Source organism: Megalobrama amblycephala, linkage group LG12 (assembly GCF_018812025.1).
Source record: "Megalobrama amblycephala isolate DHTTF-2021 linkage group LG12, ASM1881202v1, whole genome shotgun sequence".
Taxonomy (NCBI): Eukaryota; Metazoa; Chordata; class Actinopteri; order Cypriniformes; family Xenocyprididae; genus Megalobrama; species Megalobrama amblycephala.
In genome coordinates, this window is record NC_063055.1 from 14,526,109 (window position 1) to 14,542,707 (window position 16,599).

Sequence of the window (16,599 nt, forward strand, 5' to 3'; positions counted from 1 at the left end):
CTAATGAAAATGCCATTTTACATTTTTCTTATTTTATAGATCTTTTTGATTCACAAATTACACTACCATCATGACAATCTGAGTGAAAAGTTGTTTTAAATATGTACAAAAATTGCAGAAATTCAGTATTTGGTATGTGCTTCTGTGGTTTTAATTTTGATTTTACTGATTTAATAATGATTTGGGAATGTCCCAGATTTTCTTGTGTTGACCTTTAGTATAGAGAAGTTAACATACATTTTTCAAAAAAATCTTGAAAATGTTTTTTTTTTTTTTTTCAGTGTTGCCTCATACAGTACATAATACTTAAAAATAGTATTAATTATCATTCATAAAAATAATGATACTCTTAGCAGTCTGTTATTAAAGACCAAGTAAGTGATAATGCACAATCATTAATGCAAAATAAACCCTGACAGGGTGTGATGTATTAATTTGAGCTGAAATTACTTTATTAAGCAAGAAATAGAGCTATGAAGTTACACAAGAGCCATGAAACTATCAGTTGTACCTGTGACAATGGTTAATTAAATAGTTTAACAGTCAGTTTACAAAAAAATATGTCTGTAGTTAGCAACTGACCAATCAGAATCAAGTATTCCAGAAAGTTGTGTAATAATTACAAACAATTTAGGACACACCAGCGACGAGAAAAGCCTCAACCCATTAGCTCTTGAAATTTAAAGAAAAATCTCTCTTTCTAACGGCGCTGCAAGGCAGGTCATTCTATCTTCAGGAGGTCGAGTCTCGTCCCACCTTTATTAGTCACTATGATGACTTTCCAGACACCTTCCTTCAACACGCTCTATAAATACACCTATAACGCAATTACTCCATCCCTCTCTGTCTGTCTCCCTCTCTCACCCTGTCTGTCTCCCCTCTCTCGCTCACACACGCCACCTCAAATGTCATTAGGAATCTACACACACACACTCGAATTTCCTTTTTTAACCTCAAACTCAGCACAGTTTGTGACTGCAGTTTGTGTGAGGCGATACTTGTCCAACACTTCTGCCTGTCTCTTCAACCAGCAGCCTCGACAGCTCGAGAAATTCTCAGTTTCCAAAAAAGCTTTGCACTCGCATATAATTACTTGAAAATTTCATCTTCGTGAACAATTTGAAATGGCGAGGAGTTCTCAGTTCCAATTAAGCCAGCATTTTAAAAATGAGCATTTAGCAAGCCTACAGAACTGCATCTTGTTTTCTGACAGGCTTTAATTGGCAACTCTTTAACCCTCGCAGGTGGAAAATTACATTGCCGGTCACGAAGAGCGTCCATCCCATAGAGCACTATGGTGATTCCACCCACACGTGTAATTGGCAGAATATCTCTTGTGACTTAACTGTAGAGACAAGTGTTTTTAAAAACCTTCTGTGTTGCCTGGCAGAGAAAAACAAGCACCCTGGAGACGTATTGGGTTTTCAGACAACTGTGTGTGTGTTGAGACTGTTCTAGATAGACTAAAGAGGCACATTTGTGTCATTTCATTAGAGGGGGCTAATCCTGAGGGTGTTAAGATTGAACCAGAGCCCTGAGCAAAGAAACGAGAGGATGGGGGGTCCGGGCGGATGAATAAAGCCTGATTGGATTGCTTCTGTGCTTGCTGCCTGGAACCTGAGATCCCCCCCCCCCCCAAATCTATTTTTCCCCCCAATATGTTTATTTACTGAGGCTGTCTGGTCAAGGATGGCTGTTTAATTTCCTCAGGGAGAGGCAATGAGAGACATGGCAATGCTCAAGAGAAGGAGCAAGATAAGGGAGGGGGGGGAAAGTGAAAGTGAGAGTGTGACAGAGAGAGTTATCTCTCAGATCCATTCTCAATTAGAAAGAGCTCTAAACAGAAAAGGCAAACTCTCCTCCATCCCTGCGGACTCTTGTCACAGAAGTTCACTGGACTCCACTGGACTGGAGGTCTCAAACTTACTGAACTATTCTATCTAACGGCAAAGATGAAGAGCAGATAAAACATCATGCAATAACTCGGTCACTGGCTAGGATACATTAAATTATCAAATGTAACAGTAACTTTCTATTCATCAAAAGTCCTGGAAAAAATGTATCATGGTTTCCACAAAAATATTAAACAGCACAACTGTTTCAACATCGATAATAAGGAATGTTTCTGGAGCACCAAATCAGCATATTAGAAGGATTTCTGAAGATCATGTGACACTGAAGACTGGGGTAATGATGCTGAAAATTCAGCTTTGACATCAGAGAAATAAATTACATTTAAAAAAATATGTTAAAATACAAAACAGTTGTTTTAAATTGTAATAATATTTCACAGCATAACTGTTTTACTGTATTTCACATTTACTGTATTTCACATTTTTGAACGGTAGTGTATATACATTTTATGAAGTATAATAATATGGATGTCATCAAAAATGGCTACATCCTACTCAGGAAAATCACAATCACCTTTGCTCTCAAGTAGGGCTGCTCGATTATGGCAAAAATCATAATCACGATTATTTTGGTAAATTATTTAACACGATTATTGGTGGGCGATATGATCAAAGTCTTGTTTCGTGATATGAGTCATTTTAGATATCAGTAAAATTTCACAATTACCAATAGGCTTATTAGGCAACTTCAGCAAACACTAATAATAGCAAACACTAATAATAGGTTAACTAATGTAACTAAGTAAAAGGTCCTCAAAACAGTTACAGGTTACAATTAAACAAGAACAAAGAAACTAATTACAAACTAACGGACAAATAAATACAACAGAACAAAAGTACAAATTAAATAAACAGTTTTTCAGGAAGATGTACTAACAGAGGTATTCAGATAAGTACTAGCCTACAACAGAAATTGAAAGTAATCAAATGTAAAATAACACTAAATATAGATTAATTCTTATTAAAGCTACAAAAGTTATTCATTCAAGAGTACTGAGTGACTTTCTCTTTGTCTTTTGTTGTTTGATTAACAACAGTAATATTTGGCTGCTGTCACTTTAAGGCCGTGTGTCCACCAAAGCGTTTTTTGCCAGCTGAAAACGCTAGGCGCTCTGCTTAAAACGCCTTGATCTGTGAGCGCTTGAGAGCGCTTCTGCAGCGCAGCGGTTTTTTCCGTTGAGACGCTTTGTTGCTATGATACGGAATATCCACAGCAGTGTTACTTATAACTGATTTTGCAGGTAATTTGTTTCAGACTAAAAATGTTGACACAATGTGGAATACTTGCTATGTGTTTTCGGAGACCAGCAATATTAATTTCTCATCCATTTTGTTCCGTTCTCTGTTTGTTGATGTCTTTGTACAGCAAGAATGTTATGACAGTTGGTCGGTGTTGTATTTGTCCCGCCCCTCCTCCACTCTGATTGGACGGCTGGCTAAAAAGTGACAGTGATGAGCGCAGCGTTTTACTCAAAGTTGAACATTCTTCAACTTGAGGCGACCAGTAAAAAACGCCGAGCTCTCAGCGCTTGAGCGTGAAAAAGACGCTCAGCGCCTCGTTACGCTCCTGGCGTTTAAAAAACGCGGCGTTCCCATTGAAAACAATTGAAAAAGTACGCTAGCAGCTGGAAAAAATGCTTTGGTGGACACACGGCCTAAGACTGAATATAGGGATCCAACATACCGTTACACACGCGTTTTCTTTCTCAGCTGTTTACATTCACTCATAAAAACAAAACAAAAACAACTTTTTTTCAACAAATTCATCTGTCCCCTGTCATTCTGCTATGCTATTTACGTTGCAGCGCTTCCAGGTTCTACGTCAGAACGGCAGCTTAGTATTGGCTGGCTCCTGCATCAGCATCACAATACAGAGTCCGAGTTCGGACATAAACATGGAAGCTCTGCAACTTAAACAACGTAGCAGAATGACAGGGGAGAGACAAATTTGTTGAATAAAGTCGTTATTTTTGTTTTGTTTTTGCGCACAAAAAGTATTTTCGTTGCTTCGTAATATTAAGGTTGAACCACTGTAGTCACGTTGACTATTTTAACGACATCTTTAATAACTTTTTAGAGGTCAAAATGCACAATGATATTGCTGCCTATGTGTGGATCAGATACCCTCAGATTTCAATAAAAAATATCTTAACTTGTGTTCCGAAGACAAACAAAGGTCCTACGGGTTTGGGACAACATGAGGGTGAGTACCTAATGACAGAAATTTCATTTTTGGGAGAACTAACCCTTTAATGACAGACATTTCAATTTTGGGGAGCAACACAAACCGACCAATCACAACAAACTTCCTGACCTCTTCTCACAACAACTTGCATCATATAAACAGCCTGAAAAGATGGATTTCCATTTAATATTATGATGAGCATGTGCATGATTATGGAAATGATGAAGATTATGTTCAAAATGTATAATAGACAGGCATCTTAGGACTCATTAGTGCAGTTTCTTTGAGGCAGGTCAGGAAATAAAAGTTACATTTTGGTGTGCTCGACTGATGCAATACCATCCCAAAAGTCCCGGCCAAAATTTTCAGACATACTAAGGTCAGGGCCAGGGGTCTCAAAAAACAATACACTATATTTCAGAGTGGGCTTATCAATCTGGGGAAACTTCCTCCCGCAGTTTTCAACAGCCGCTAGTGATGCTGTGCCTGCAGACTGCAGGTAAACACAAGTAAACAGTCTGGTGTTCCCAAATTATTTTTAGAACTGTTATAAGCAAAATTCCTAAAATGTCTAGTTAAAAAGGAAAAAAAAAAAGATAGTGAAAGTGCCATTAAACAAGCAATTCACTACTCATATCATATTCACCGGAGTAAAGTCGAGAAAGAAATTGAGAGGCACATCATTAGCATATAACTCACCTGCCCATCTCCAACCAGTGGACAAGAGAAAACATACTGGAGCTGGAAGACGATGCTGAAAGCCACGTCCCTCATCATCTTCAGCTCCACACTGCCACGAAGAGACAGTCCATCACTGCAGGAGAGAGAAAGCAGAGTTTGACATCACGGAAATATCAGAGCTCGGCATGGAATCTTGTGTAATGAACCTACACACCCACACTGACCCAGAAACACAACTAGTCAAGTGACATTCATTAACACAGGTGTCTCAGTTCACTGTTTTATGTGTTAGGAAAGCTCAGCATCAATTCCATAGTGATGAATCTATTATAGATTTGGCAGACTACTTCTTTATAAAGGCTATAAAGAAATGAAAACTTTTATTCAGCAATGGCACATTAAATTGATAAAAAGTGTAAAGAGTAAAAGCATGTATAATGTTACAAAATAAATGCTGTTCTTTTGAACGTATTACAGTTTCCAAAAACATATTAGACTGGAGTAATGGCTGCTGAAATATAATTTGTAATAACATTCAATATTACATAAGACACTTCTTTTATATAAAAAAAAATGGTAGTGTATGTAATTATAGAATTTTTAGAAATTCTAATTCGAGGAAGAAAACAGCTATGCCATATTAATTTGACAAATGGGGTTTAGAAACGGGAAAGAACAGCAATTTAGCAGGAACTGTACACAAAGTTTTGAGCTAAAAAATTTGGTTTTCTATGTCGAGTTTAATGCTTGTGCAACATTAGAATATAACTATTATCATTCTAACATGGTAAGTTGTTCAAATTGCATTTATTTTTCATAACTTTTTTTTGTTTCTATGACTGATTCTGTAGTCATCACATTATAGTCTGATTCTGAATCTCAAAAAAGCCTTTATGATTGCAGCTTATTACATAAGCAGTTACAGGCTACAGAGGAAAAAGTACACAGCATCTTAGATGAACCCACAGCACAGTACAAAATATTAAAACTTCAAAATGAGGTTCACATCGCTTTTTCCATACAGGAAGACAAAGAAAAAAGTGATGAAATTGAAACAGGACTCAAAAAAGTTTGTTTCAGACAGCGTTACTACAAGGTGTTGAAATTCCCAAATTTCATGTTCAAACTCTCATCTACAAACTGGAAGGCTGGTGTCAGATCGTTTGCATCATTCTTGACAGGTTTTCACACACTCACATAGACACATTTGCTGCCGTCATCACAGCGGTGTTGTTGAGAAGAACGTGCAGTAAAAGTTTTTAGTGCTAACGTCTCCATAATTACACCCAATTTCTCTCTCTTATAAAGGGCAGAATGTGATGCTCCACTCTCTCAGACACCTAATTTCTCTCATTGGGTAATTATAGACCTCTTTCTCTCACCGCACATGAACGGTGCTTGTGACTTGTTCTGTGAGATCTCACATGGCAGTGACTCTGTGGTGGTGGGGGCTGGGATGGAGGAGGGTTTTTTTGCAGCAGATGGAGTGAAACAGACATCAACAATCAAACCCTCGTTCTCATTTGCGTTGTACTGCAGCGGCTTATCAGCGTTTTAATTAAACGAAGAGTGCAGACACGAGAAACCTTAATTTAGAAAGAAGAACTGTTTTTAATACTTTCTGGAAAAGATGCTTTTAAATATTTAACATCCAGAGAGAAAGTGTGTAAATCACCCTAAAAATCCATATTTGATAAGGACTGTGTTGAATAAGAGATGGAACTGGGATGAAAACCAACGAGGTGAGGAGAGGACACGGGGATCTCTGCTGGGTAAGCACAAGGGAGAAGAACCAGTGTGGGTTTGAGAGTTAAAGACAGATGCAGCATTAGACTGGAGGAGGCCATAGAGAGACACTGGAGCTGTCTGACAGTAGAGTGTTTATATTAAAGAAATAATTCTTCCAAAAATGAAAATACTGAACTCATTTACACGCCCTCATGTTGTTCCAGAACAAGAAATGCTTGTGTTCTTGGGTGTAATACAAAATAAGATATTTTGAAGAAACTAGGAGCTGCTGTGTTTCCCAACAATGAAAGCATTTCTGTCAGGACCCCTATCGTCAAATATGATTGATAATGCATAAAGTTTGTATTGCAGCCTAGCATGGATAAGAGCAGGGAGACCAGCAATAACCCCATATGGATGCTGTGATAGGCGTCGTATTCCTATAGGTTGACGCGGGTCAGCTGATGTGAACTTGACTGACGTGACATGCCAGAACTGACGCTAACGCTGGATATTGTGCTATCAATAATTAAATGTAATAATATTTACACAAATGTATTCATTGTTATTTTATTATTAATGTAATAATAGTTCACAATATTACTGTTTGATCTACTAAATGATGCATTAAATTGCATAAATTAAATGTGCATGCGCAAATGAGATTTGAGAGTTATAGAGCAGTTGCAGATTGTAAAAATTCAATTAAATAAAAATATTTTGATTAACTGTTATTTAAATTAAATAATATTTAATTATTAAATTATTTTAATTAGAATATTCAGTTTGCTCTGCAAACAAAGCTATTATATGGCTTTAGAAAACTTGAAAGCTGGCAAAATATTATGTGCGAACCACTTTTATAGTGATTTCTGTCGGTTTCAAGGTCTGACAGCACCTGGGCACTGCTTGATTTCATTGTGTGAAGAAAAGCAGTGTGAATATCCTTCGAAATGTCTCTTTTTGTGTTCCTTTAAAAAAAGAAATCAATACAGAAACAACATGAGGGTGAGCAAAATAATTTCTGGATTATGAGACCATCGAGCACAAGCCAGGAAGACACAGATCAATCAATGATCTCTTTATAGACAGTAGTATGAGAATTATGACCGTCGTAGTAGCTGTAGCTGAAAAGAAAAACAGATCATTAAAGATCCAGGATATCTGGCATAAAAGAATTTCAGTAAAACTGTATGCAACTGGAAGTGAGATCCATGGAAGTATGGCAACATTTCTCAGAATTACAGGAAATTAGTGGACCAGATGGAATGACTACTCACCTGAGTTTGTCCGTGGAGGTCTGCCTGAAGCTGCCGCCTGAGCTGGCTCCACGAGCCTTGGCCGCTCCGCTCCCTCCGGCCTCACGTTCCAGCACCAACACATGAGGCTTCTCCACCCAACCCCAGCCGTTATGAACCCCAACCAGCAGCCTGCGCTCCTGCACCACAACCGAGCGTCCCTCCGCACCTCTGTTCTGATCAAGAAAACAAACACGTGATGGGATTTCAAAAGCCATTCTGATCAGAAAACATTTATGCATAATTACAGGAACATGTGTTAGCACAGACACGTGAGAGGAATTCCATGTATGTTCTGCCATAGAGGGGAGTGTGTTTGGCAGGGCCTGTTAACATTTAATCCTCAGAGGAGGTATAGGAATGGAACGTGCAGATTGCTTTTGAAAGCTGCACAGTTCCGACAACTCTGTGCTGTAAAGTGAGAGAAGCATGTAAGCTCTATTGATCCGTTTTGTCCTCGAGCCTGAATCTGAATGGCATTTCTCTTGTAAGCAGAGAGTGTAGAAGTTGCAGGGAGAAAATATACAGAGAATGAAACGTACTGACTCAAAGAAAGCAAAGAAAGTCATGAGGCAAATATTTTGCAATATGCCCTGAAATGATAGAATGTGATAAAAGTCACATTAACGAAGACAGCTAATTGGATTTTATATTTATGTTTTTATGTTTCGTGGTAGTTCCACCCAAAGTCAAATTTAATTGGTCCAAAATCCAGCACATACACATTTGGATCTGTGAGATTTTTTGGTTTTGAAACAACTCTCTTATGCTCACCAAGTCAGCATTTATTTGATCAAAAATACAATTATTCCAGTGATGGTAAAGCTGAGTTTTTAGTAGCCATTACTCCAGTCTTCAGTGTCACATGATCCTTCAGAAATATGCAGAAAAATATTTCTCATTATCAATGTTGAGGAACCTTTGATACTTTTCTTCAGGATTCTTCGATTAATAGAAAGTTCAAAAGAACAGTATTTATTTGAAACAGAAATTTTTATCAACCTTATAAATGTTGTTCGTGTCACTTTTGGCCAATTTAATGTGTCCTTGCTGAATAAAAGTAGTAACTTGCTGACCCCAAACATTTGAACAGTATAGTGTTCAAGTATACTTTATTTTAAACACATGGCTGTTAGTTTGTCATTTTGTGTAGCATTTTGCTTTCAGTAAGCTCAGGAAAAATTACTCAATGCTGGAAACCTGATTCATCCCTCTAGTTTAGACTAAACAGAATTTTATATTGGATTATTGCGGTATTGGGGAACCTTCTTTGAAGCTGTAGCTACCAAACAACAAACTATTTATAATTGAAAGTAATTAAATTACATTTAAGGCAATGGTTCTTAATCCTGGTCCTGGAGGAAGCACTGTTCATTTTGGATGTCACCCTTACAGTTACACACCCAGTTTAATCTTAACGCCCCTACTGTTGAACTAATTATGTAAATCGGGTGTGTTAGATAAGGGAGACATAAATAAATGCAGTGATATTCCAGAATCACAATGGAAAACCACTGAAATAGTTGTCCAAATTACAGTAGGTCTCAATTAGGGTGACAGCATTAAACTTGAACAGATAAACAGATAATATGACACTAAATATAACCAATAAATGAGTTATTTATTTAACTTAACATTTCTTAAATTTTGTGCAGGGACTAGAATCTATGGATCCTTTTTTAACCAGTTAATTGAAATAAATTGTGTGAACAGATTCTCAAAAATAAAATGTGGTGCACAAACAAAAAAAACTGTAATATAGCATTTTTTTTCCTGCTAAGTTCTTTATTGGCATCTAAGGATCTACAAAGAACCTTTTAACATCCATTGACCTTTTCCATTGCACAAAAGGTTCTTTATAGTGGAAAGTTTCTTTAGATTATTAAAATGTCCTTCACTCAAAAAAAAAAAAAAAGGTTCTTTTAAGAACTGTCCCATGAAAGGTTCCTTTATGGCATCACAGCGAAAACCCCCTTTTGGAACCTTGAATTTTAATGTACATTACTTGTTGGGGTAAAAATAGCTTGAAAAAAAAAAAAACAACAAAAAAAAAAAAAAAACACTGTTTTCAAAACAGCTGAACAACTTGCACACTACTGAAAAAATGCATATAGTTATAGGTGCACTATGTAGTTTTTTATGTAGCTTGATGATGCCAAGTTTGAGCGCAGTATCTTGGGACATTTGGTCCTCACCTCACAACCGGTGGAAATAAATCGGGATAGGACTCAGGCAGAAATCATGTTCATGGATGCAATTGTTAACGTTACTGTAGTATGAAGCAGAGCAGGACTGAGTGTTGTGGGAGCTGAACGAGGCCGCTGGAGCAATTGCTGATGAGAGACGAACGTAACACACGCCTCGCGAGCAGCTGAACTTTTATTAAAGGGTTAGTTCACCCAAAAATGAAAATTCTGTCATTAATTACTCACCCTCATGCCGTTCCACACCCGTAAGACCTTTGTTCATCTTCAGAACACAAATTCAGATATTTTAGTTGAAATCCGATGGCTCCGTGAGGCCTTCATAGGGAGCAATGACATTTCCTCTCTCAAGGTCCATAAAGGTACTAAAAACATATTTAAATTGGTTCATGTGAGTACAGTGGTTCAATATTAATATTATAAAGCGACAAGAATATTTTGGGAGAAATTGATTTAAATATGTTTTTAGTACCTTTATGGATCTTGAGAGAGGAAATGTCATTGCTTCCTATGCAGGCCTCACTGAGCCATCGGATTTCAACTAAAATATCTTAATTTGTGTTCTGAAGATTAACAAAGGTTTTATGGGTGTGGAACGGCATGAGGGTGAGTAATTAATGACAGAATTTTCATTTTTGGGTGAACTAACCCTTTAAGCCACAGTCGTCAGCGCCGCTTCCGCTTTTCCAGTCATGAGTATGAGGTAATGCAGCTCTGTTTATTATATTAGGTACATTTGAGTGTGTTAAAAATTATGTTATAACGTTACTCTGCGCGTTCGCTTAGTGGCTGCCAAGAGACACTTGTTACACACTGCAGTAAGCTAGATCGATTTTAGAATATCATATTAAATGGATGGCTTGTGTAGATTAATATCATGCAATTAATTTTAAAACGTAATGTATGATGGAGAAAATGCTGTATTACTGTTACTAAAAATAAAGCTGCATCTGATTATGCTATGTTAGCTACTTCACAAAATAGTGTTTTTCTCTTAGGCATGGTACTCGCAAAAAAAAAAAAAAATCAAGAAAATTAGATTTAAAAAATAAGACTAAAGTATACATATAACAATAGTTTTCTGTCTATAAATGTAACCAAACAGTTGTTCCCTTGTCTATTAAAACATGTAATATATTAAAGCGTCTTTATTGTAGAAACGGAAACCGAGGGTAACGTGAATATGACGCAAATGACAGGCGATCTCACCACTTGCCCCGGATCCTTGGTTAAAATAGTAATTTTCTCACGATTTACAAATAGTTGGAAACATTTAGGATATTGTAAGTACTCAACTGAACAAAATATATAACACTGGCCTAGTGGTTTTTGAATATTTTACTGCAAAAATTTTTACATATTGCAGCTTTAAGTTAGTAGTTTCAGTTAGTTTCTCCCCAGCACTGGAGTTATGACTTCAAAACTGTCCTAGCAAAATCCAGAAGAAGTCTGATAGATGTCCCTTCCTGTTACATAAACCATCACAGGTACATGCACCCCAGTCTCCGAAAACTGTCACCAGTTGCTAAATATTGGGGGGTGCATCTCCAAGACCAGCAGCTGTCTTTGTAAGTCAGTGTCCAGACATGTTTACAATAACACATCAATTAAACGACAGCCTGCTGCCATTGTGTGGAGACTCTTGGCAGACACCTGGTGTTTGGAAGATGCATGGGCTCTGAGACGGTGTGGCAGCAGCAGTCAGATATTATTAATTGCAGCATTACAGAGGATCTGTAAAAGAAGGTATGGAACTAACAGCTTTTCTCTCTCACTTCTCCTCAGGGTGAGAGTCGCATCTATCTGCTTAGGCCTCCCACTCACCGCTCCTCCGATTAGCATATCAATTGTGTGCAGTGTTTTATATGCAGGCCTACAAGAAGCAGTCCGCGCGTATCCCACTTTACGCCGTGAATCACCCAGCTACTGCGGCGACCATCAGAGAACCTCTAAAATCTTTCTTTTAAAGTGGATGTAATGCAATTTTGTGCCCAGTTCACGGCTTAATAGGTCAGATCTGCACATTTCTATGAGTCTGATGGGTTCTTGCCAGTGATATAGATGTGAATGATGACTTGAGAGGTACATCATGTTTGTTTTTATGCGATAAATACATTGAGACTAAATGTCTTTCTGTAAAATGTCATCTGCTGTTTAAACACAAAGCTAAGACTGAAAAAGAAATACTTCATCCAACATTCTATTATCATTTACTCACCCTCATGTCATTCCAAACCTGTATGACTTTCTTTGCTCTGTAGAGCAAAAAAGGAGAAGTTTAGCAAAATGTTCATGCTGCTCTTCTTGCATACAATGAAAGTAAATGGTGACCAGGAGCTGCCAAGCTACAAAAATATAGTTTTCTGGAGCCATAGTAGGGCTGGGCGACAAAATGACAGTGATAATTATCGTGATATCATTTCTTTTAATTTTCACTATCACCTTCAATCTCCACCTTATTTGCTAATTTGCATTCAAAGAATTGTTTTTTGCACTTCTGATTAGATACTATGTTTCACTGACTCTGTACTTGCAAGAATACATTGAAATTTATATAAATCATAACGTAATAATTGTAATAATCAATTGTACTGAATTGTAATAATGTCAAAATATTACTGTTTTACTGTGTTTTTGATCAAATAAATGCAGCCATGATGTGCATAAGAGACTTTCAAAAACATTCAAAAAAATCTTACAGACCCCAAACTTTTGAACATTAATGTACTTATTCACATTTATATCACTAGCAAGAACCCAGATTTTTAATTTTTGGGTGAACTTTCCCTTTTATAGCTTTGTGATCTACCAGGGATGTAATAAAAACATTCAAGATACAGTAAGATACGTACAATTTTAAACACTGGTCAATGAAAAGCCGATATTGATCAATTAATTTTCTGGTTGTGACCCTGTGAAATACAGCAATTTTTGGTGCCTTCTAAGACTTTACTTTTGGTCAACAGTCTCAAATCACTTGTGGGCAACATGACAAATCTGAGGTCCAATTATCTGGAAGAACACTGTGAGCCGAGAGAAACACAGTACTCCAGAGACATTATATTCAGCAATTATTTATTTCAGCAATGGAAGGGGCTATGCCTGTTTTCACGAACAAAAGTGTTCTCAGTCGAGAGAGATAATTAAGTAATTAAATCACGTAGCAATGTGCCTGTTTTCAGCAAATACATGCAACACAAAGCCCTCAGGTGATGCAGCCCAGCGTAGCGTTCGATTGCGTGACTGCGAAAGGTCGGTGGGATGGCTTACAGGCTCTGCCGGACAGACAGCACACAATAATGTGGGAATTAACAGTCCCAATTTGAAGAACACAGGGATTAAAACTTCAGGTCATGGAATTTATTGCCTCCTCCCCTCCAGGTTATAGTTATATTAACATCATTGTAATTGTGCAAGCATAAGTCAATGAAACACAGTTAGCATCTAACCAGAAGAGCAAAAACAATTATTTCAGTGCAAACTGAAATATATTCTTTAAAAGACAATTAGAATTTTTTGTAACAATAAAAAAAAGTCTTCACTGTCACTTTTTTGATACATTTTTAATTAAATATAAAATAGTTCTTTATTATAGATTTAAAAAATAATAATAATAATCTATAAAGTGCCTTCAGTAGGTTTACTTCTCTCTTTATCCATGGCTTCTGATTAGGGTGTGTTTAATTTGTCTGCACTTAGTTATCTTTGTCACTCCTTTCCATTAAAAACCAAATTAGCTGCAACAACAAGCAAGAAGCTGAGCCACTAACCACACAGTGATGAGACAAGTATGTCACCATGGCTTAAATCCCATCAAATGAGCTTTGTGTACCAATGTGTATGTATATCACTGCCAATTTACTCCCTGGAGAATGACACAAGTGACGTATGTGTGTCAGAAGAAGCATACACACCAGCTCACTGCAACAAGTTGATAACAATATAATGATATATAATTAGCGCAATATGTTTTGACGCTGAACTAAACAACACACTCTACTTTAAACACAAACAGGCATAGAGTGTAATGCATTACAGATTTAATTAGATAGTTCACCCCAATTTATTTTATTTTATTTATTTTGTTTACCCTTGTGTAACTCAAACCTGAAAGACAAAACAGGAAAACAACAAATCTTTAAGAATGCACTCGTCACATTTTTCAATGCAATTGCAATGAATGGGGACTGGAGCTTTCAAGCTTCATTTGTGAAATACATAACAAATGTTTGGGATCAGTAAGAACTTTAAATGTTTCTTTGAAAGTATCTTATGCTAACCAAAACTGCATTTATTTGATCAAAACTACAGTGAAAACTGTAATATTGTGAAATATTATTACAATTTAAAATAAATATTTTCTATTTTATATATTTTAAAATTCCTGTGATGGCAAAGCTGAATTTTCAGCATCATTACTCCAGTCTTCAGTGTCACATGATTCTTCAGAAATCATTAATATACTAATACTAATATGCAAATAATATGCTGATGATGTTCTTGTTATTATCAATGTTGAATGTTGTGCTGCTTAAGTAGAAACGTTTTGTTTTGTTTTGTTTTTTGTTTCGTTTTGGGGTTTTGTTTTGTTTTTTGTTTTGTTTTTTTTGGGGGGGGGGGGGATTATTTGATGAAATAGAATAAAAAAAGAACAGCATTTATTGGAAAAGAAATATTTTGCAACAACTAAAATCCATATTTTCATTTTCAAAAGTCCTTATTTTATCAATTTAATGCTTTTTCACTTCAATAAATCTCACTAATCTACTGAATTTTTGGACTGTAATAATGTACATATATTCCAAGTCTTCTGATACCATACGATAGCTTTGAGTGACTGATAATTAGTTAGCTAGTCATTCACTGATAACCGCTGGGACCACATCATTGAGTCAGTGAGCTGAAATAGAACTGAATCAGGTTCAGATTGGTTTTATGAACTGGAACAGCTGATTCATTGAATATATCCAACTCAAAAGAATTATTTGTTCATGAATTGGACATCACTACTTCTCTCATGCAGAGTTGGAAAGTACCTGGAAACCATACTTGAGTAAAATACAGATACCTTACAGCAAAAATGACTCCATTACAAGTTACAAGTGACGAATTCCAATACGACTTGACTATCTGGTTTTAACAGAACATATGTATTTTGTATTTTGAACATAAGTACTTTAGCCCACATACAAGTACAAGTACTTGTATGTGGGCTAAAAGATGGACTAGTCCTCAACACCTAAGAGACCAATAATACTAGTGAAAAACAAGAAAGCGCTGATTTGTGAGGAGGGCAATCATGTTTATTTTATAAAATCAAAATAAAACAGTACACCTCAATATTGCAATAAATCAAGGTCGACAAAACAGCCTCTTAAACTTACAAACACAGTCACAGTTAAGCTCAAGTGTTTAAAAAGGGCATAAGCAAACCAATATCGTTCAAAAAGGTCTCGACTTCAACATAACAGATTAAAATTAAATAGTCAAAACCTCATCACCGTCTACAGCCATGTCTTCATCTCATATATGAAACATCTGCGATTCACAATTACCTGATAATGCACTCCCATTCATGTAATGTATCCTTGACAAGTTTGGGTGAGTAGGGCAAAACACACAAGATCTAGTACCTTCAATGCCCTGTAGATGTAATTTCTTTTGTATCAGAAATAAACTGCTGCAGAAAAAGTTAGGTGTCATGCAAAATGTATTGGCGTAAAGAGTACATTTACTTATTCAAAAATGTAGTGAAGTTGAGAGTAAAAGTTGCTAATATCTTTGATACCATCTTTGTATCTTTGATACAAAGTAGCCAAAAAGATACTCAAGTACAGTAACTTATTACATTTTCTCAAATAGTTTACACCAATGCTCTCATGAATGCAGCAAGGAGAGCTAGTGTCATGATTTTCAGTTCATCACACAAACCTATTGTATGACTTTAGAAGTTTTATGGATTTTTTGATACTTTTCTTTCATTATGAAGCTTAAAAAGCTCATCCTCATTCATTTCCATTATATAAAAAGTTTAACAGAAGAAAAAAAAAAAAGAGTATCACGCAAGTTTGGAAAGACATGAGGGTGAGTAAATAATGACAGTATTACTACTTTTAAAAACACATGACGGATAGACAGAAAGTCAGGACAGAGACAGAAAAACAAAGGATAACGCGAAAGAGATAAGCATGGAAAACGAGCCTGTCTGCAGCTTATCTCAACACATCGGCAACAGAAATATCTTATTTCTGTTTCATACTCTTGTCCTTTTTTTCCCTCTCACTCTCCTTTTTGTCTGCTCTCTGTGCTGTCACAGATTTCGCTTCCTGTGCCCAAAATATGAATATTTTAGAGCTAAGAAGCTTAAAGGGAACAATGAAATGGCCTGAAGTTAAATCATACCCCATTTCCAGCTTCACAGTGCAAAAGAGTGTGGCTGAGTGAGAGAGAGAGAGAGACTGAAGGAGAAGGAAAGCGAGGGAGGAGAATCTTTTCTGAGTGATGAATGCAGCGCAGTGTATCTCAAAGTAATGACAAAGCTTATCCTCTTTCATTGGCCTCTGTTTCTCATCTGTGAAATTTCTGGACTC

General features: G+C 36.6%; 1 protein-coding gene across 1 annotated transcript in view; it reads right to left on the reverse strand.

Annotated features, from left to right (window-relative positions):
* LOC125279389 (nephrocystin-4-like) overlaps window positions 1–16,599 on the reverse strand; it is a 192,306-nt gene that overhangs the window by 105,750 nt on the left and 69,957 nt on the right. Inside the window, 2 exon segments of the mRNA XM_048209024.1 lie at window positions 4,798–4,912; window positions 7,788–7,981. Of these exon segments, the coding sequence (XP_048064981.1) occupies window positions 4,798–4,912; window positions 7,788–7,981 (309 nt within the window).